Genomic DNA, 23,270 nt, shown 5'->3' with positions numbered 1-23,270 from the left:
CCACTCATAGCACTTCCCCGACATACACACTTCTACATTTCTACATTGACAAAAGAATGGATCATGAATAAACCCTAAGGTAAAACATATGTATTCATCATCTTATTATAGATAAACTTTATTTTTTAATTTTTAGTTTCTTAAGTTCACCTGTATTGTGGTTGCCATGGCAACAAATGTTAAACATGTACTATTACAATTCCGCAATATTATATTATGATCCCTTTTTATATGCCTGTTTGAAAACTAGGACATAATATGGGAATGCCCCTGGCAGGCAGGTGGGCGGGCAGTGTCCATAGACTTTGTTCGAAGCATATCTTCTTCATGCTTAGAGGGATTTTGATGAAACTTGGCACAATTGTTCACCATCATGAGATGGAGTGTCATGCATAAGAACCAACTCCCTAGGTCTAAGGTCTAGGTCACACTTACAGGTCAAAGGTCAAATTCAAGAATGGCTTTGTCTGCAGCATATCTTCTTCATGCATGGAGGGATTTTGATGTAACTTGGCACAATTGTTCACCATCATGAGACGGAGTGTCATGCACAAGAACCAGGTCCCTAGGTCTAAGGTCAAAGTCACAATTAGAGGTCAAATGATACAAGAATGAAAACTTTGTTCAGAGCATTTCTTCATGCATGGAGGGATTTTTATATAACTTGGCATAAATGTTCACCACCATGAGATGGAGTGTGATGCACAAGAACCAGGTCCCTACCAGGTCAGATACAAGAATGACTTTGTCCGGAGCATATCTTCTTCATACATGGAGGGATTAAGATGTAACTTGGCACATTTGTTCACCATCATGAGACAGAGTGTCATGCGCAAGAACCAGGTCCCTAGGTCTGAGGACAAGGTCACACTTAGAGGTCAAAGATACAAAAATGAAAACTTTGTCTTTTTCATTACTAGTCATAGAGAAAAATCGAGACCACTTTTCTGTAGTACAACATGCATAATACATCCAGTTTTAGGTGTATTTAACCTATTTGTACCTGGTAAGGATTTTTGTGCGGACTTTTTTTTTTGAGGGGGGGTGAGGGAGATTTTTTTAAAGATTAACTTCCCTTAGTTGTTACTATAAATAACTTAAATTGTAACTTTTTTATAATTGACCATATGGAAAATCCAAGACCACTTTTCTGTGGTACAACATAGATGTCACTTTCAAATTTTAGGTGTATTTTAAGGTATCTCTACCTGGTAAGGAGTTTTTTTGTGGACTAAGAAAAACAAAAGAATTACAATAATTACTACACAATCACAGAAATAAAATTCTATTTGCAAATACAGGTGCTAGTGTAAAGAAATTTGCTATGACGGGCATATATTGTGACATTCTGGCACTCTTGTTCAGTTTGGGATTTTATTGCTGGACAGTAGTTTTGCTTAGTTGTTGTGATACATAATTAACAAATTTGATTTTAGATTCATTACTCCTTGCTGCTGTTGCTGCCATTAAGATGTTGGGATTTTCGTTGACACATATTTTTGAACTTGCCATAACTTTATCAGGATAGCTGGTTCCATAACTTTATTAGAGAATTGTAAGGAGAGCTAGTTTTTGGAGAAGAGTCAGACATTTCAGATTTCGTAAGTATGATTTCAAACTTCAACATTTCTGGGATTATGATTTCAAAAGAGTTTTTGTTCGGGAAAGTATTCTCAACAATTATGCAGAAGAGAAATAGTCTTTCTCAACAAAGAATTGATAAATAATTATTTGCTCTCACCTATGACACTGGGTATTTTGAATGAAATACCAGTGTGACATAATCTTATTTCCCAAAGTAACTTGTCTCGCACTGAACACTTTAAGTATATATTTTTCAACTGCATTATTTGCCCATTGTAGACATTTCATAATAACTTCACTGTTTTTCTGTCTTGTATGTTTCCAATTTAATGGATATTTAGTTGATAGGATAAATAGATCTCCCACGTCAGTTCAGTTGTGAAAATAAAGTCCTGGGTTTGGGACCAAGAGCTCAGTAGAACGTCTATAGTATGTGGTAGATTCACTTTATTTTAATCACAAGAAAATTTGCATTCGGTTACATCTCTTCTAGAAAATCATTGTTTGTTATTGTTTCCATGGTTCATTGACATTGTACTTGTTTTGAAAACTCATAAATTAACAAATTGTCAGTGTAGAATTTCTTTTATTCTAGGTCATTTTTACAAATTTGTGAAAAGGAAGTTGTAGAAATAGAATAACCAGGTGTGACCATATACTTTACCTACTACAGAAATCCTCTGAAAGAGAACATGGCGAAAATCTTATTTCTTTTCTTACATGGATGTGTGCTAGAATTAGCTTTGGCCAGTAAGTATTGAATATAAAGATTGTATTTGACTGTCTGTGCAAGGCAGGGTTTTCCCATATCTAAGGGACAATGTGGAATGAAAAGCTGACAGAGGCTAGCCAGGTTTTTTTATATATGTGGTCCCTAGGGTTCAGAAAACATCCACCTTACTGCCTTACATTTTCCTTGCCTAAAATTGATATTTTTGCAACATTTTCAAAGATATTGTTAATTAAAAGTCACTCATAATATGATGTCAAGTTATGATGTAAATATGCACATTATGTAACTTATCTTTTCCGTAGCCGAATAACCTTCCCATTCCTTGCTATAGGTAGGCAAGAATATTTGTTCTTGTTAAGGATCTTGTACTCTATTTTTATGCTTGAAGCAGAAAGAAGCATTACCATATTTAAACCAAATATACTATACAGCCTCTACATACATAACAAGGAAAGTAGATTTGGGCATAAAGGGTCTTTTAATTCAAATTGACTATGTGATTCGTGGTAAGGTAGATGAAAAGATAATTGTAAGCAATCCGGATTTTATACTTTTTTTCTTTAAAAGAGCACAATGTGCTCAAGGTGAGATTTTGCAATCACTTGTCATCTGTCTTTTAGCCATTTTCTTCTAACACCTGTCACCATTAATTCTTTTGCGGGTGTTGATGAACTTTGAGTGTCCACTGTTGTTCAAACAGTTCCGCTTGGTTTCACTTAGGGAGCACTAGAGCTAAATATAGAATCTTCAAACATTCTGTTGAACCGCTAGTCCGATTTTGAAGTAATTTTACAGAAATGTTCATTGATTTAAATGAATAATCTGATAAACTTTTCAAAAGACCTGACTACAAGAGTTAATGAACGCTTTCTGACACACATATATAAAAGGTAAAAGTCTGTGCTGGAGCAAGTAAATTATAAAGAAAAAATAAATAAGATTACATGGGTTACTTAATATTTGCCTATCGGATGAACTGGTTTCTTTTATTTACTCATCAAGGCAAATAATACTATATGACGCCATATATATTGTTGTCTTTTAAAGTCGTTAACTGCTGGTCCTATTTCATAGAAATTTGACAAAAATGTTTCTGGGATGATTATTAGCTCGACTAAAGAATAAAGTAGGCTATAAAACTTACGTGGCTTCTGTGTCATCGTCGCTGACAACATAGCTTTATGGCAAGCTTATGAATATGATTATATCTTTTTAACTACTGTCCATATTCTCAATAAACTTTAGATAGGAATTATCTTGATCAGAGGAAAACATAGGATGATAGCTTAGGGTCAGATATCCAAAACGTCAAGGTAAATTAGGTCAGACTGTATAATAGTGCTGGTTAAGGTTTTATAGCAAGCTTCTTAACTTTATTAGATGTTCCTAATTTTTGCCCCATATAATCATCAAATCTCTCATAAGAATAATCTAAATGAGGGGCAGATAACCTTTGGTTTAAGGTAGGTTATCCCAAGGGTTGATGTTACTGGGGTCAGATTTTATAGCAGTCTTATCTCCTGCCAAAGGCTGAGTGATATAGTTTTGTTATTGTCTGTCTTTCTGTCCGTCCATCAAAAGCCATATCTAAGACATGGTTTGAAGAATTTCCAAATGGTTATAATTTTAACTGTTGTTAAATGTATGGTCCTAGTGTTGGTGAATTTGCTTTGAAAATGGCATATGTCCGTTTTTTTCAACAGGATATTTGCAACAAAGCTTTGTATAAATGTAGCTTTCTTTGAGACTGAGATGCTATATGTGTACTGGTCTCTGGGGACAAGTTCAAGATCGCTATAGCTATAAATAGAAATTGTTTCTGCTCAGTAACTTCAGAAAGGAATGAGGTATTGCAACAAAACATGGAATTTAGGAAGTTTGCATGGGGACAATGGTTTTGATTGTATTTATGATTGCTTGCGTTAAGGTCAAGATCATTGATACTAAAATAGAAAATGGTTTTCTCACAGTAACTTCAGCTAGGAATGTGGTAAGTAGATTAAACAAAGTAAATATTATTATTAGGTAGCTTTCCTAGAAACCAATGATTTGGTTGTAATTTAGGCAGCTCTGGGCCAAGGTCATTGTGAAAGAACTTTCAATCAGTAAGTAAGGAACAAGAAGTTGTAACCAAATTTGATTAGTAGATAGCTTTCACAGAAGCCCAAATTCAGCTGCATTTTCAGTTGCTGTGGTCATGGTCTAACACAATCTTAATGAAATAGAACAAAATATTTTTGGTTTGTGATTTCAGTTAGGAATGAGACATAAACGTTTAACCTAAACTTGGTACTTAGATATCTTGCACATATACCAAAGTTCAGTTGCATTTTGGTTATCTTGGGTTAAGGTCATTGTTACAAAATTTAATGTACTTGAAACATAATATGTGGTTTACTCAGTAATTTCTGTTGAATGAGATACTTTTGATAAAGCTGTTTCAGCTATAAAATACTTGAGTAAGGAATGAGATATTGGGACCAAACTGATATTTGTTTTGAATATTTAAGTGCTTTGTATAGACAGAGAATGCTTTCCCAAGGATAAAACCTTTATTCAATTTTGAGGGGGATATGAATTCACTGAATTTGCTTGTATTGTTTCTAATATCCCTCTTATCCCATAAATCTTCTATCCCCCCCCACTTTCCCCACCCATTAGACCCCCTAAATTCCCCCCATAAAATACAAGGGTCAAATTCCTCAAACATACACAAACATAATATCATTTTGATGGTAATAATTTTTCAGGATTAGATCTTGCTCTTACCAGCAGTAATTGTGGGGATTACTATGACATGGAAGATATAGGCGAAGATGCTTATGTGACGTATAATGGAGGATGGTTAGACCAAGATGAATGTACAGTGCAGTTCATAAACTATCAAGTATATTCCAAGCAAACCTGTATTAAACCAATTAACTTCCAGATTGGGTGCGCTACAGAAGTGGAATACCATAGGCACTTTATTTCTAAATACTTGGATCCAGAGGTTTTTATTATTTTATCACTTCGAAAATCAATTGTGATGTTATTTTATAGCTGAAGAAAAATAATTATTATCCCTCCCATTCTTTGCGGAATATTCGATTTACTGCTTTGCTTTTGTTGGTAGGGCTGTCCAACAATTGACCATCTGATTTCCAGTCAATTACTGGATAGTACTATTTTCTTTATCTACATTACTTAAAACTTCTTACGAAAATTCCTTAGGGCAACGGGTTACCTTTGTGTTTAGCTCACCTGAGAATGAGATTTTGTGATCGCTCGATGTCCGGCGTCTGTCTCTCCGTCGTCTTTCATCTTTTGTCTGTCAACATTTAGCTTGTATATGGGATAGAGGCTGTATTTTCAACTGATCTTCATGAAATTTTGTTAGAATGATTACCTTGATAACGTCTAGGATAAGTTCGAAAATCTGTCATCTGGGGTCAAAAACTAGGTCACAAGGTCAAATCAAAGAAAAACCTTGTGTATGCGATACAGGCTGTATTTTTCAACTGATCTTTATGAAATTTAGTCAGAATGATTACCTTGATCAAATCTAGGCCGATTTTGAAAATGGGTCATCTTAAGTAAAAAACTAGGTCCCTTGGTGAAACAAAAGGAAAACCTTGTGTATGCGATAGAGGCTGTATTTAAGCCCGCCCGCTTAGCTCAGGTAAGAGCGTTGGTCTACGGATCTCGGGGTCGCGAGTTCGATCCTCGGGCGGGGCGTATGTTCTCCGAGACTATTTGATAAACGACATTGTGTATGAAATCATTAGTCCTCCACCTCTGATTCATGTGGGGAAGTTGGCAGTTACTTGCGGAGAACAGGTTTGTACTGGTACAGAATCCAGGAATACTGGTTAGGTTAACTGCCCGCCGTTACATGACTGAAATACTGTTGAAAAACGGAGTTAAACAAACAAACAAACAAAACAGAGGCTGTATTTTTCAATTGATCTTCATGAATTTTGGTCAGAATGATTGCCTTGATGAAATCTAGGCCAAGTTCGAAAATGGGTTATCCGGGTTCAAAAAGTAAGTCACTCGGTCAAATCAAAGAAGATCATTGTATATGCGATAGAAGCTATATTTTTCAATTGATCTTCATGAAATTTGGTCAGAATGATTGCCTTGATAAACTCTAGGTCGAGTTCGAATATGGGTCATCTGGGATTAAAAAAGCAGGTCACTAGATCAAATCAAAGAAATAAGACCTTGTGTTTGCGATAGAAGCTGTATTTTTCAATTGATCTTCATGAAATTTGGTCAGAATGATTGCCTTGATGAAATCTAGGTCGAGTTCGAAAACTCCGTTTAGTTTTAGCACGACTATACGAAGTATGGAGAGCAGTCCTACTCGACACGGCATCGGCGTTCTTCCGCGTCCGCACCATTGTTGAAGTTTTGATGCACTTCTCTTTATCTTTGTAATTACTTAATGGATTTGTATCAGATTAAAAATGGTTATTCCTCATCATCATTCAACATCATATGGCACAAGGGGCATAACTTCTGCACCATTGTTTCATGAATTTTCCCTCCTTTTAACTTAAGAATATCCTGTTAAACTTTTGGTGTACTTTCACTCTATCTTAGTTATTACTGAATGGATTTGAATTCAAACTTAAAATACGTATTCCACATCATCACCCACATCCTATGACACAAGGACCGTAACTCTGGCACCAATGTATCATGAATTATACCCCCTTTTTATGTTCTCCTTCGAAGAAGGAGGGGTATATTGTTTTGCAGACGTCGTCGGTCTGTCGGTTGGTCCATAGACCGATCCGTTTCCGGATGATAACTCAAGAATGCTTTGGCCTAGGATCATGAAAGTTGATAGGGAGGTTGGTTATGACAAGCAGATGACGTCTATTGATTTTGTGGGTAGTAGATCAAAGGTCAAGGTCACAGTGACCCGGAACAATTAAACTGTTTCCAGATGATAACTTAAGAACACTTGGGTCTAGGATCATGAAAGTTAATAAGGAGGTTGGACATGACCAGTAGATTATCCCTGTAGATATTGAGGTCAGTAGATTCAAGGTCAAGGTCACAGTGACAGTAACAGTTAAACTGTTTCCGGATGAAAGCTCAAGAACGTTTGAACCTAGGATCATGGAAGTTGTTAGGGAGGTTTATCATGACCAGCAGATGACCCATATTGCTTTTGAGATCAGTAGGTCAAAGGTCAGGGTCATAGTGACCTGGGAACTGTAAAACCGTTTCCGGACATTGACTCGAGACAGCTTGGACCTAGGGTCATGAAACTTAATAAGGAATGATGCGAATCATATGACACAAGGGTAATAACACTTGCTCCAATATTTCTTGAATTATGCCCTCTTACTTAAATGAGTTTAATTTTGATGCATTTTGAGCCAGCTAATGCTGGAAGCGTTTGACGAGTCCTTGCTGTCGCCCGATTTCTCATCCTTCTTAAATGGACGAACAACACAGTGCATTGATGTAGTTCTGTCAGATTGTCCCTAATTTCAAAGAGTTCATTGATCGGATGAAGTTCAGTTATATCAATCCCATTTGATATGACCTATATATATATACGATGTAATCAGTCAAATTTATGAAGTTTTGTTTGTGCAATACTCGAATAAAGCCACATATTTTCTTCTGCGGTAACTCATTAAGCGTAAGCTCGAATAACGATTTTGCCGGATTTTGTAATACTAGTTTGCGCATATGGTAATGGTGACTAATTTTATGCCCTTTTGTCACAGAATAGCAAATATTAATCATAATTATTCCACATCATCACCTATACCATTTGACACAAAGTCCATTATGCTGACACCAATATGTCATGAGTTATGCCGTCTTTTTACTTAGCATTTTAGGTTCAAGTTTGTATGAACTTTTGTTCTATCTCATTCATTATAAATTCATATAGATTTGATTCAACTTTTAACTTAGTTATTACACATTATTAGTCAAAAGATATTTAACATATTACATTTTCAGAACTTTTCCATGAATTATGTCCCTTATAACTACCCGCCTGCTTAGCTCAGTAGGGAGAGCATCGATCTATGGATCGCGGAGCCGCGAGTTCAATCCTCGGGCGGGTCTTATGTTCTCCGTGTCGATTATAAAAGACATTGTGTCTGAAATCATTAGTCCCCCGCCTCTGATTCATGTGGGGTAGTTGGCAGTTACGTACGGAGAACAGGTTTGTACTGGTACAGAATCCAGGAACACTGGTTAGGTTAACTACCCGCCGTTACATAACTGAAATACTGTTGAAAAACGGCGTTAACCCAAAAACAGACTGTCCCTTTTATACTTATTTAATGTATTGATACACATTATCTCTAATAGTCCTCCACCTCTGATGATTCATGCGGGGAAGTAGGCAGTTACTTGCGGAGAACAGGTTTGTACTGGTACAGAATCCAGGAACACTGGTTAGGTTAACTGCCCGCCGTTACATGACTGAAATACTGTTGAAAAACGGCGTTAAACCCAAAACAAACAAAAAACAAATTAACTATCTTGTTACTTAATACTTCGGCACAAACTGAAGCTGTTGTCATCCAATATCTTCATTCAACATTGAAGTCATTAAATACTCCAGTGACAGTTCCATCTTCCACAGAATAATGGTGTGCCCAACTTCACTATCCAGCATCGGAATAGTCTCCTGTGACAGCTCTTGTTAAATATGAGATTTCATTATAATAGTACTCGTAGCAAATACAGAAAATTAGGAAAAGGTCCTTAATTTTATCTTTGGTTTAGTCTGTATGAACCCTGCTATGATTATTACCTAAAACAATTATGGATTAGAAGGTCGGCACATGAAAGCTCAATGACATAGCTATTGATAAATAATAGTATGCCCCTTAGTCTCTAAAGGATGATTGCCAGTTGTTATTATGACACCTATCTGTTTATGATCCTAACGTCAAAGTCATCTTGCATTGAAAACGGTTTCCGGTGAACATTTGAGAGCGTTTGGGTGCACATGTACCTAAATTCATAAGACGATTGCCTCCAGTCAGTAAATGCCAGTCATATTTTTAGGATCATTTAATTAGATAAAAACATCGAGGAGTGGAATACGATTTCCCATCACTAACTGTATACAGTTTGAACGCGGGTTAAGATTTCATTTTGGTATACAGATGTCCATATTGCTTTGGGATCAAAGGTCATTGTCACTGCACTAGAGACTGACAGTTTCCTTCATATACCATACCTCCAACATATTTCCAACAGGCCATCACAGGTATTATATGTGTTGCTGTTCTTGACTATCATTATATGTAATATCAATTTTGAAGAAATCGCCACCAGTGCTGTCACACAAAAAGAATGCATTCTGTCATCTTTCATCCATCATCCACAATGTTAATTTGTGGTTGTTAACTTTGGGTTTTAGCGTCCTTATTTGGTTATCATGTTTATTCTAATGGTTCCACCTTGCTTAGATGTTACACTAAGAGATGCTGAAAATAGAAAAAAAAACTTTTAACAACTTGTTCTTGGGAACTCCTGAATTGGTATTCATTAAACTTCGTCAGAAGCTTCCCTTTAGAGACTTTTCTTAAATTTGTTCATAATCTTCTTGACTGCATTAATGTGCCACTAGGACCAAAATATAAATATTTCTAAATAATTGCATGATGGGACATCACAAAACATGGTTTGTAAGCAGGCTTTGATCGGCTTCACTTGTTGGTAGTCAGTGCCAAAGTAGAACAATCTTTGGACTGATTTAATGAATGTTAACAAAATCAGGTTAGTAGAGTGCTTACATATATTTTTCTCAGGTTTGTTAAAATGATTCTATTCAGATGCTCTTTGGACCATAAGAAAAGCTTTTAACCGCCTTCTTAACATGAACGTGTACATCAATGGAAGCTAGTTTTATATAATAATATTTTTTAGATAGTTGAATGCGCTGTTATTAGACATATGTTGTTGACATTATAGTTCACAGTAAAGCACGTCTTTATTTAATTCTTAGACAAAACCACCACTGAAGTGAAGCGATACACATACATGAAAATGATATTTTTGTCGTGTCATTGCAGAAGCTATATACTTGCCGAAATGCTTCTTTTGAAGAGTGGTGTGGACCTTTGAGGACAAACCGGTTTTATTTATTGATTCGAACATCTGGGAGCAGTTCTGCCGATAATATTAAAATGCATGTGTACCTGCAACACTGTGAGTATATACAGCTTCGTTGTCTTATTAACATACCCCCTTAAAGTTTTGGAATAAGTGCCACACAGTGACCATTTTTAGCTCGTGTGATTTTTAAAACAAAATCTAAAGCGGTAATCTTGTTCTAAGAGCGATAACATGACGACATGACGAAATAAATGGCTTCCAAAGGATCTTATTAAAGATGTTATAAACTGTTACAGTAGTAGACTTTGAAGTACAGTGTGGTAGTCGTGAAAAGGCTTCCCGAACTTGGACTCGATGTTGTTATATATACTGGTCTTTTGCGATCGCGGAGTCCATTCAATCTTTAAAGATGATAGAGTTCAACTTAAGTGTTATTAGGCCTAAGGGGACATGTGGGGTGTGTTGCACCTATCATATTCTCATGAACAGACTCGCTGAAATTGGGTCTGCTAAGATTTTGCGTGCTGTGCTTCTAAAGGGTCCTTTATATTTTGTTTAAGTTACCTCTGAAATATTTGCACAATACAGAGGTGTTTGTCATAGCTTCGTAAAAATGTGGCACTGAGGCCATTCATAAAAAGGTTCATTTTATAATTTAAAGGGACTGGACTCCAATTAGGGGGTAAAATGAACTTTGATAAAGGTGTAGTTATATTATGGACATTAGAACAGGAGAGTTTGTTTCAAACTAGAAATTGCTAAATTAAGACAAATACCTGAGTCGGGAGTCAAATCCGTGTTTCGGCAATAAAAACTTTCCTACCGTCTGGACCAAAGAAAAAACATGGAAACATTTGTACTTAATAACCATTTATTTAAAACACCCGTTCGAATAATAAATGGTACTGCTCAAATTGAATGTTAGACCAGTCCATTTAAGATTTTTGTGCCCCCCACCCCCCATGAGTGGTGGGAGCATATAGATTTGGTCTTGTCCGTGCGTGCGTCCGTCCGTCCGAAGTTCGTGACGCGCCTAGCTCGAAAAGTATTCGATACAAATTGATGAAACCTTGCATGAGTGTTTATCATGATATGAACTTGCGCACCTCCTATTTTTAGTCTGGCTCCGCCCCCTATTTTCAGAGTTATGGCCCCTGAAATAGTCAAAAATGCACATTTTCGCCTTGTGACATGCCTAGCTCAAAAAGTGTTCAATATAAATTGATGAAAACTTGCATGAGTCTTAATCATGATATGAACTTGCGCACCTCCTATTTTTCATCTGGCTTTGCCTCCTATTTTCAGAGTTATGGCCTCTGAAATGGTAAAAAAAATGCACATTTTCACCTTGTGACACGCCTAGCTCAAAGTGTTTGATATAGATTCATGAAACCTTGCATGAGTCTTAATCATGATATGAACTTGCGCACCTCCTATTTTTCATCTGGCTCCGCCCCTAATTTTCAGAGTTATGGCCCCTGAAATAGTAAAAAATGCACATTTTCAACTTGTGACACGCTTAGCTCAAACAATGTTTGATATAGATTCATGAAACCTTGCATGTGTCTTAATCATGATATGAACTTGCGCACCTCCTATTTTTCATTTGGGTCCACCCCCTATTTTTAGATTATGGCCCCTGAAATAGTCAAAAAATACACATTTTCACCTTGTTATGCACCTAGCTCAAAAAGTATTTAATATAAATGGTTGAAAACTTGCATAAGTCTTTATCATGATATAAACTTGCAACACCTCTAATTTTTTGGCTGGCTCCAACCCCTTTTTTTAAAATTATGGGCCCCCGAAATAGTAAAAAAATGCACTTTTTCACCTAATTATGTGGCCCAGCTCAAAAAGTAAACAGATGTAAATTTAGGAAACCTTGCTGGAGTCTTTATCGTGATGTGACCTTGCACACTTGGCATTCCTCTTGAGAATCTTAGCTCTTATTACAGAGTTATGGCCCGTGAAATAGCCAAAATAGTGGATTTTTTGTTTGTGATGCTCATAGCTCAAAAAGTAAAGGGCCTAGAATAATGAATCCTTTTTATAAAATGATTGTTGAGGCTATACCCCATTAAGACTGCAAACATTTGAATTATTGGCCCTCATTTGTGACAAATGTACCAGTGGGGGGCACACCCTGTGTCCTACAGACACATTCTAGTTAGCAGGGTAATATAGAATTGACATTTTTAGCTCGACCATTCGAAGAACAGCGGAGCTATCCTACACGCCCCGGCGTCGGCGTTAGCGTTAGCGTGAGCGTCACACAAATGTTAAAGTTTGCGTACCACCCCAAATATTTTCAAAGTCCATTGAGATATTGCTTTCATATTTTGCATACTTGTTTACCATTATGACCCCATTCTGTACACAGGAGCAGACAACTCTATCAAGCATTTTGACTGAATTATGGCCCCTTTTCGACTTAGAACATGCTTATTGTAATGTTAAAGTTTGCGTACCACCCCAAATACTTTCAAAGTCCATTGAGATATTGCTTTCATATTTTGCATACCTATTTACCATCATGACCTCAGTCTGTAAAAAGGAGGAGGCAACTCTATCAAGCATCTTGACTGAATTATGGCCCCTTTTCGACTTAGAATGTGCTTATTGTAATGTTAAAGTTTAACTCATAGCTTATATTATACTATCAAGCACTGAGAATAGTCGAGCGCGCTGTCCACTGACAGCTCTTGTTAACTAGGTTGTCGTAGAAATCCGGTTATTAGATTGGGATATGTCGTTGGATGGGCGGGCAGGCATCAAACTTGGTTTCCACACAATAACTTTAGTTTAGAACAAGCTATGGACACCAAACTTGGCCTGTATCTAGATGGTAAGGAGACGAAGGTTGAGATTGCATTTTGGATCATTCGGGTCAAGGTCAAGGTCGCTGTTGCTAAAACTAGAAAATATGGTTTGCACTCAAAAACTTTAGATTGCATTGATGTATTGAAATTAAACTTAGCTTATAGGTTGCTCATAGAAAAATGAAGGTTTGGATAGTAAATTTGGTCATTTGGGTCAAGTTCAAGGTCAGGATAACTTATTTAATCTTCACACTTAGAAAATTCCACGGTGGCTTAGTGGTCTGGAGCGTTGTGCCAAAAGCTACTTTTTAGTCAGTGGGATGGAAGGGCAACGGTCCGAATCATGCTGAGATCCAATTTTATTTTCATTTCCTTTAATAAAAAAGATATTTTAATGCCTTTTGGTCAAGGCCAAGGTCAAAGTTACTAAAATAGATTTTTCCCCAAACAAAAAAAAAAAAAAACAAAAAATAAAAAAATAGAATTTTTTCTCAATGTGAATATCAGAAAGGTGGTTTCCGCTTTATAATTTTAGTTTGGACTTACTTACTGCCACCAAAATTTGTGTACATAAGCTTATCTGAAAAATTAGCTTTGAATGATATTTGGGGTCACTGTTTCTAAAAAAAAGAAATTTGATTTTCTCTAGTCTACTGTAGATGTAGTTAAAAAGGTTCGGCACATCTTCCAATCTGGGTATATTACCTCGATCGATGGTGTCTTATAACTCGGTCGGTGTAATACAAGAACATTAGAAAAACGCAAAAGTTTCAGTATCTCTAGAAATTTTAAAGTGCTATTATATACATTTTTAATAAAGTAAATATTTTAGATATATCTATTTATCATCCTAGAACAATTTTATTTGTTTCTATTTTTGTTTCCTGATAATCTTACTATATTGTTTGTACTTTATATCTTACAAAGTTGTTAAAGTTATTAAAAAAGTTACCCAAACTCTTGTACTTTTCTATTGTTCTTATCCCCGTTATATACTAATGTACCCCGACTGGGAGATGTAATTATCAGATTTTTTTTGCCAAAATATACAACAGATTGAGCGATTTATACGCACGTGATTCAGACGATGTTGTTATAATGTAATGATAAATCCATATATATGATATGTACGACAATGTGGCAAACTAAGAAAAGTTACTTCGAGGATGTTCGAAAACTGTTTTACAAACCTGAAACCAACCTGCATCATTTAAAACAAAAGATCATGTAGGTAATTCAGTTATCTTACTCGAAATAAGTTTGCATGGTTGCATTGCTACGCTCGCTCGGTTCATTAATTCCCGCACATGTCTATAATCACCACGCATACCTTTTCCCCGAACAATCACTATAATTCATTCGTCGTTTCGTTTTACACAAAACGGTTTCAATATGTATTAGACGGTGTCAAGTTGCAGTGAGTCATACCGTTTTGCACAACAAGTATATAGAAGTTGTGTTGACGGTTTCACATTGCAATGCAAGGTATCAAGATATTATTAAAAATGCCTTAGACGGCGTCAAGTTAAAATGTTTTCCATCACCCTAAAAAACTTGAAAATCGCCATATAACTTAGTATTGTGTCGGTGTTACGTTACACTAAACAGAAACAAAACAAAAGAATCACATAGTTACAGTGATTCAGTTTTAAAGTGTACCGTCAGGCAAATTCGTTTAAGTTTAAGCATAATGATCTTTCGAAATTTAGGTTGCCGATTTCGTTTCGTTCTTTTTCGAATTTATGTGATTTGTTTTTGCAAATGACCTCTTGGAAAGGGTCGTGGACGATATTATTGCATACAAAAGTGAAAATTCTTTTTCTTTTAATGTACAAGGGCTTTCTAAGTCAACAGTATATTGGGTTTTTTTTTTCAGACCCAGGCTCTGATGATGGAACGTTGTCGGCCGTAGATACCAGCAGTAGTTCAGTTGGTCTCGTTATAGGGGTGATAGGGGCTGTCTTTATACTGATTATATTTATTGTCAGTCTTATAGCATGTAAAGTAGCGCAGCAACGGAGAATGCAGGCATTCCCAAGAACTCCTTATGTTTACCAGACTGGTGGACAAACGGGTAAACAGCTTGTTATTTGTTATCATCTTTTTTATAATAAAAACTACTTTTTTTTCACTGAATCCGCCCATGTATAAACGGGAGAAAAATCGTGTGCAAACAAGGCAATTCACGTGCTGTTAATACATGATTTTTAGCTCGACTATTCATAGAATAGTAGAGCTATTGGACTCGCCCATGCGTCGGCGTCCGCGTCCCGATTTGGTTAAGTTTTTGTATGTAAGCTGGTATCTCAGCAACCACTTGTGGGAATGGATTGAAACTTCACACACTTGTTCACTGTGATAAACTGACCTACATTGCACAGGTTCCACAACTCTATTATGCTTTTTTACAAAATTATGCCCCTTTTTCTACTTAGAAATTTTTGGTTAAGGTTTTGTATGTAAGCTGGTATCTCAGTAACCACTTGTGGGAATGGATTGAAACTTCACACACTTATTAACTGTGATAAACTGACTTACATTGCACAGGTTCCATAACTCTATTTTGCTTTTTTACAAAATTATGCCCCCTTTTCGACTTAGAATTTTTTGGTTAAGGTTTTGTATGTAAGCCGGTATCTCAGTACTCACTAATTGGAATGGATTGAAACTTCACACACTTGTTTACTGTCATAATCTGACATGCACAAAGCAGGTCCCATAACTTTATTTTGCTTTTTTTCAAAATTATGCCCCTTTTTCAACATAGAAATTTTTGGTTAAGTTTTTGTATGTAAACTGGTACCTCAGTATCCACTAATGGGAAAGGATTGAAATTTTACACACTTGTTCACTGTCATGATATGACATGCAGTGCAAAGGGTTAATAACTCAACTTCACATTTTACAAAATTATGCCCCTTTTTCAACTTCGGAGTTTTTGGTTAAATTCCTATATGTAAGCTGGTATCTCAGTACCCACTAATGGGAATGGATTGAAACTTCACATACTTGTCCACTGTCATGAGCTGATAAGCACTATGCAGGTTCCATAACCCTATTTTGCTTTTTTACTAAATTATGTCCCGTTTTCGACTTTCGTATTCATTCAATCGACAAGGCTTTTGAATAGTCGAGCGTTGCTGTCCTCCGACAGCTCTTGTTATTTTTGAAATGCTTTGCCAGGGCCATATGTATGTATTTTTTGCGCACACTGATATTTGGCATCTGCGTCTTGTTTCTTCCATAACAACCTCTTCCTGTAGCATTATAGATACAATGTAATCCATAGTATGTTTAGCTGTATCAGTTTCCAACCCCAAACGTACTGCCCTCATCAGTGTACGCACTAGCTTCTCTTAGAGTTCACTCCCTTTACAAAGCGTCTGTTCAGTTATTGTTAATAACTGTGAATAGATAAGTATCGCGTGTAACTTGTGCTATTATTCGTTTTTAGGTACCGTATAGCGGGTTATTTCTGCGGTCAAAATATTCTGCGTTTTGGCCCCAAAAATTGTGAAACAAATTTCTGCGTGTTTAATTTCTGCGTTTTCACATAAAAGGAAGAGAATTTTTTTGCGTTTTTGATGCCAAAGAGGAGGTAGTTCCTCGCATGATCGGGCGTTGTGAGAATGATAGCGTATGAAAACAATAAACTAAATTACCGGTAAATGTTGTAAAATAACTTTGAATTTTATGAATACAGTGTATGATATAATAATATGTGAATTGAAAAAGTCCAACAACAACTGCAAACTACGGTATATCGGCATAACTGTTACTAGTACACTTATATAAAGGTTACTAAAGTATGTCGGTAGTTCGGAAGATCTTCACAAGGGATTAATATGAACAACACAAGTGAAATTCGCTCAGTTTATTTCAATCACAGAAGAAAAATGTTTTCTGAGGGATTAACAGTTAGGACTTTGATTTACCATCACACCTAATTATATCATAATCGGTAATTGTCAGATTGCAACGGTAATTTCCAATAATTAGACCATGCGATTGTGAAGGGAAACATAGCATGAAACAACATTGATAAAAATAATGCAGATTTTATGCGTTTTAAATTTTTGCCGGTTGAATATTCTGCTGGAAATATTTTTGCGATTCTACCGAGAGACCGCAGAAACGCAGAAATATTGCCCTCGTAGAAATAACCCGCTATACGGTATTATATTTATGATTTTTGTTAGTATCAGTCGGTATGTTTTTACCTGATTTATCGCAGAATTCATACAATAAACCTTGAAAGCTAGTCATTACCCTCGTACTCATCCGTACTCTAAATGTGTTCGTACTCAAAATAGTTCGAATGTAAATTTATTATTCTTAAAATTGTGTTCATGTTAATCAATTTTTAAGTTATATGCAAAATTATGGGTAATATAACGTTTGTAATAACTAGAAATAAAAATATGATGCTCAAAAACCTTCAAATCACGCCTTTGGTAGTGTTGTTGATATGTGTGCCCTGGTTATGGATATTTAAAACATGTTTACCGTTTCCAAGAACAACCGAATGGAAACTAAAAATGTACCGGAATCATAAAGTCATCACATATGAAAACAATTAAGTCGTCGTGTAATGTTTTTTATGCAAGAATAGCGACAATACACGTTTGTTTATGTATTAACGTCTGCAGAAGCCCTTGGGATATGTTTGTGACCTCGACCTTCAGTCTCGGTCACAAACAATCCCGCGGGCTTCTGCAGACGTTAATACACAAAAAACGTGTATTATCCCTACAAAGTATATGGATGGATCCGACTTTTGTGTCAGCGTCTGCGTTGGTTGAATTTTGATGCACTTTCTTTTTATCTCTTATTACTTGATGGATTGCCTTTAAACGTAAAACAGTTATTCCTTATCGTCACTCCCGTCATATGACAAAATGCAGGTAGTTGTAAATTTGGCACCAATATTCCATTATTAATGCCCAACTTTTTATACGCCCGTTTGAAAAACGGGACGTATTATGGGAACGCCCCTGGCGGGCGGGCGGCGTCCACAGACTTTGTCCGGAGCATATCTTCTACATGCATGAAGGGATTTTAAAGAAACTTGGCACAGTTGTTCACCATCATGAGACGGAGTGTCATGCGCAAAAACCAGGTCCCTAGGTCTAAGGTCAAGGTCACACTTAGAGGTCAAAGGTCAAATTCAAGAATGACACAATTTTCATCATCATGAGACGGAGTGTCATGCGCAAGAACCAGGTCCCTAGGTCTAAGGTCAAGGTCACACTTAGAGGTCAAAGGATACAAGAAAGAAAACTTTGTCCGGAGCATATCTTCTTCATGCATGGAGGGATTTTGATATAACTTGGCACAAATGTTCACCACCACGAGGCGGAGTGTCATGCGCAAGAACCAGGTCCCTAGGTCTAAGGTCAAGGTCACACTTAGAGGTCAACGGATACAAGAATGAAAACCTTGTCCGGAGCATTTCTTCTTCATGCATAGAGGGATTTTGATATAACTTTGCACAAATGTTCACCACCACGAGACGGAGTGTCATGCGCAAGAACCAGGTCCCTAGGTCAAAGGTCAAGGTCACACTTAGAGGCCAAAGGTCAGATACAAGAATGCCTTTGTCCGAAGCATTTCTTCTTCATGCATGGAGGGATTTTGATGTAACTTGGCACAATTATACACCATAATGAGACGAAGTGTCTTGCGCAGTTCCCTTCTTTAGAATTACTTCCCTTTGTTGTTACTATAAATAGCTTATATTGTAACTTTTTCATTACTAGTCGTAGGGGAAAATCGAGACAACTTTTTTGTAGTACAACATGCATGCTACATCCAATTATGAGGTGTATTTTGACCAATCTCTACCTGGTAAAGATTTTTGTGTGGACTTTTTCTTTGGATTTTTTTTTTAAGATTATCTTCCCTTAGTTGTTACTATAAATAACTTATATTGTAACTTTTTTATAATTGACCGTAGGGAAAAAACAAGACCACTTTTCTGTGGTACAACATAGATGTTACTTTCAAATTTTAGGTGTATTTTAATGTATCTCTACCTGGTTAGGAGTTTTTTGTGGACTTAGAAAAACAAATGACTTACAATGATTACTAAACAACCACAAAATTAAAATTCCATTTGCAAAAACAGGTGCTAGAGTAAAGAAATTTGCTGTGACGGGCGTATATTGTGACATTCTGGCACTCTTGTTATAGAGTATTTCTGGTTAAAGTTCTGATGCACATTCACTCTATTTATTTATTTATTCTGTTGGGTTTTACGTCGCACCGACGCAATTACAGATCATATGGCGACTTTCCAGCTTTAATGGTTGAGGAAGACCCCAGGTGCCCCTTTGAGCATTATTTCATCACGAGCGGGCCCCTGGGTAGAACCACCGACCTTACGTAAGCCAGCTGAATGGCTTTCCCACATGAAGAATTCAACACCCCGAGTGAGACTCGAAGTGAGGCTCGAACCCACATCGATGAGGGGCAAGTGATTTGAAGTCATCGACCTTAACCACTCGGCCACGGAGGCCCCACTTCCACTCTATCTCTGTTATTACCTACCGCTTGGATTGTTTGCGTAGAATGTCTGGTTAATGTTAATGCGCTTTCCCTATATCACTATTATTTCTGAATGTCCGAATGGATTTAATTCAAACTTAAATTAGTGTGCCAACACCAGTAACCATATGAAACAGGGTTCATAATTCTTGCGCGAGTATTTCATAAATTATGATCCTTTTAACTTAGAATTGCAGAGTTAACGTTGTGATGCACGTTCACAGTATCTAGCTTATTACTGAATTGATTTGATTCTGATATGAAATAGGTGTTCCACATCATCATGGACATCAAATGACACAAGGTATATTACTCTGGCAGAAACAGCACACGAATTATATCTCCTCTGTATCTGAAGACTTCCGCCCGCTTAGCTAAATAGGGAGTGAGCAGATCTACGGATCTCGGGGTCGTGAGTTCGAGCCTTGGGCGAGGCGTATGTTCTCCGTGACGATTTGATAAAAGACATTGTGTCTGAAATCATTCGTCCTCCACCTCTGATTCATGTGGGAAAGTTGGAGTTACTTGCGGAGAACAGGTTTGTACTGGTACAGAATCGAGGAACACTGGTTAGGTTAACTGCAATACTGTTTAAAACGGCGTTAAACCCAAAACAAACAAACAAAGACTTGAATTATTTTTTATACACACACGCACTCTCTCTCCCTCTCTCACTCTCTAGCATCGAAATAATTGAGGGTGCCGTTTCTTCTGACAGCACTTGTAAGCAAAGTATATGGGGACACATGCACTTTTTAGCTCACCTGTCACAAAGTGACAAGGTGAGCTTTTGTGATCGCGCGGTGTCCGTCGTCCGTGCGTGCGTCCGTAAACTTTTGCTTGTGACCACTCTGAAAGTTGGTCAGAATGTTCATCTTGATGATATCTAGATCAAGTTCGAAACTGGGTCACGTGCCATCAAAAACTAGGTCAGTAGGTCTAAAAATAGAAAAACATTGTGATCTCTCAAGAGGACATATATTTCACAAGATCTTCATGAAAATTGGTCAGAATGTTCACCTTGATGATATCTAGGTCACGTTCGAAACTGGGTCACGTGCCATCAAAAACTAGGTCAGTAGGTCTATAAATATAGAAAAACCTTGTGACCTCTCTAGAGGCCATATATTTCACAAGATCTTCATGAAAATTGGTCAGAACATTCACCTTAATGATATCTAGGTCAAGTTCGAAACTGGGTCACGTGCCTTCAAAAACTAGGCCAGTAGGTCAAATAATAGAAAAACCTTGTGACCTCTCTAAAGGCCATATTTTTCATAGGATCTGTATGAAAGTTGGTCTGAATGTTTATCTTGATGATATCTAGGTCAAGTTTGAAACTGGGTCACGTGCCATAAAAAACTAGGTCAGTAGGTCAAATAATAAAAAAATCTTGTGACCTCTAGAGGCCATATTTTTCATGGGATCTGTATGAAAGTTGGTCCGAATGTTCATCTTGATGATATCTAGGTCAAGTTTGAAACTGGGTCAACTGCCTTAAAACACTAGGTCAGTAGGTCAAATAATAAAAAAACCTTGTGACCTTTCTAGAGGCCATACTTTTCATGGGATCTGTATGAAAGTTGGTCTGAATGTTCATCTTGATGATATCTAGGTCAAGTTTGAAACTGGGTCAACTTCGGTCAAAAACTAGGTCAGTAGGTCTTAAATTAGAAAAATATTTTGACCTCTCTAGAGGCCATATTTTTCAATGGATCTTCATGAAAATTGATCTGAATGTTCACTTTGATGATATCTAGGTCATTTTCGAAACTGGGTCACGTGCGGTTAAAAACTAGGCCAGTAGGTATAAAAATAGAAAAACCTTGTGACCTCTCTAGAGACCATATTTTTCAATGGATCTTCATGAAAATTGGTCAGAATTTTTATCTTGATACTATCTAGGTCAAGTTCAAAACTGGGTCACATGAGCTCAAAAACTAGGTCACTATGTCAGATAATAGAAAAAACGACATCATACTCAAAACTGGGTCATGTGGGAAGAGGTGAGCGATTCAGGACCATCATGGTCCTCTTGTTTCAAAAGTAATATCAAGTAATGGCGACATATCAGCTTTTGATGGTGGAGAAATACCAAAGGTGCCCAGTCAATTGACAGTATTTAGCCACTGGCGAGCACCTTTTTAGAACCATCGGCCTTTCGTAAGCAAGGTTTGGAACCCACATCCGTGAGCGGAAAATTGGTGACCTTAATCAGTCGAACACTGAAGTCCCCAGAAAGTTAGATATCTGTGCACCACCATTCCTTATTACTGGTTACCATTCTGTCGTGCTCAGATTAGAGAAACATTATTCCTTTCACTGCCGTTGCCTAGTTGCCTCTCTGGTCTGCTTCTGTTCATGACTTAAAATTACGTTTCAGGTCAAGGTAATATTCCTCAAGCACAGCCTCTGCCTGGTTACAACTCAGCACAACCATCCCAGTTCCAGCCAACAGTCCAAGGTGGTTACCAGTTTCACCCTATGCAAAGTGCCTATCCAGTTCCTCAACAGCAGGGATATAGTCCAGCTACTGGCAATCAGCCTGTCGCCCAGACAGACATTGGACCTCAGAGCCCTTTAGATGTACAAGGAAGGTTTACAAATCCATCAGGTAATTTTAATGACTGAATTATTTAAGTATCAATTTAGAATATTTTGAGTTACATGTACCATGTATCGTGTGTATAGGGAAACATTTATATGCTTAAATAGTTTGAAATGTTGGTTTACTAGTTGGAATATTCACTTTTTAAACGGTATTGACCTGCCTTTTGTGATTATTAGCAGCACTAAACTTATATTTTCACGAGGGCATAGCACAAGTTCCTGTTTAGGCTCGGGGGTACTAATAACGATGTATGGCAAGTCGTTGCCGTTATTGAGTTGTTTATTATATATGAACGTTAATGTACTTTTACATAGAGTAAACTGAAGTTAAAGTGACAGTGCAATCTTTGGCGTTCCAATAACCGGCTGTTGTACCCACCTCAATTTTTGAACAGGGTTGCACAATTCTGTCCTGTACAGTTACGTTACTGTTTTAGTGAAGTATTTGATAAGTAGTTATTACACAACCATATGGATGCCTTACTACAAGTATATGACAGCTCAAGACATACTGTCTTCAATCAAGTCATCAAAAAGAAATACTCCTTGCCTGGAAATCGAACTTAGACACCATAATCCATAGACCTGCGCTCTCACGATTGAGTTTAACGGTCGGCTTACATATTACTACAGATGTCTTAAGTTCCCAGTTTAAGATAAAAAAAATACAATCAACATTTCTATTGTTTACGTAGATTAACTGATTAAATGTCAAAGGAAGTGTTCTAAGTATTATAGGCAATTAAGGTTGGACCTTAGAAAAAGATGGTCACTAGGTCAGATCAAAATTATAGCAGCAATAAACAACAGCGGCTGGATATTATTATGTCTCTCCCCTCAGGGGGATACATATTGTTTTTACCCTGACCGTCCGTCCGTACGTC

At 37.0% G+C, this 23,270-nt stretch overlaps 1 protein-coding gene across 2 annotated transcripts in view; it reads left to right on the top strand.

The window, feature by feature from the left end:
• Positions 1-1,408: 1,408 nt before the first annotated feature.
• The window catches only part of LOC123530173 (uncharacterized), a 101,015-nt gene continuing 79,153 nt past the window's right edge, over positions 1,409-23,270 (top strand). The window contains exons 1-6 of one of the 2 annotated variants that reach the window (XM_053522145.1): positions 1,416-1,601; positions 2,180-2,334; positions 5,068-5,309; positions 10,366-10,501; positions 15,107-15,304; positions 22,160-22,390. In XM_053522145.1, the coding sequence (XP_053378120.1) occupies positions 2,277-2,334; positions 5,068-5,309; positions 10,366-10,501; positions 15,107-15,304; positions 22,160-22,390 (865 nt within the window). In that variant the 5' untranslated portion in view covers positions 1,416-1,601; positions 2,180-2,276. Of the gene's footprint in view, positions 1,602-2,179; positions 2,335-5,067; positions 5,310-10,365; positions 10,502-15,106; positions 15,305-22,159; positions 22,391-23,270 lie in introns of both variants that reach the window. The other variant, XM_045310913.2, reaches the window with a different exon arrangement.

Source organism: Mercenaria mercenaria, chromosome 13 (assembly GCF_021730395.1).
Source record: "Mercenaria mercenaria strain notata chromosome 13, MADL_Memer_1, whole genome shotgun sequence".
Taxonomy (NCBI): domain Eukaryota; kingdom Metazoa; phylum Mollusca; class Bivalvia; order Venerida; family Veneridae; genus Mercenaria; species Mercenaria mercenaria.
Note: the sequence above shows the minus strand (reverse complement) of the source record. Positions and strands in the feature narration are given on the sequence as shown.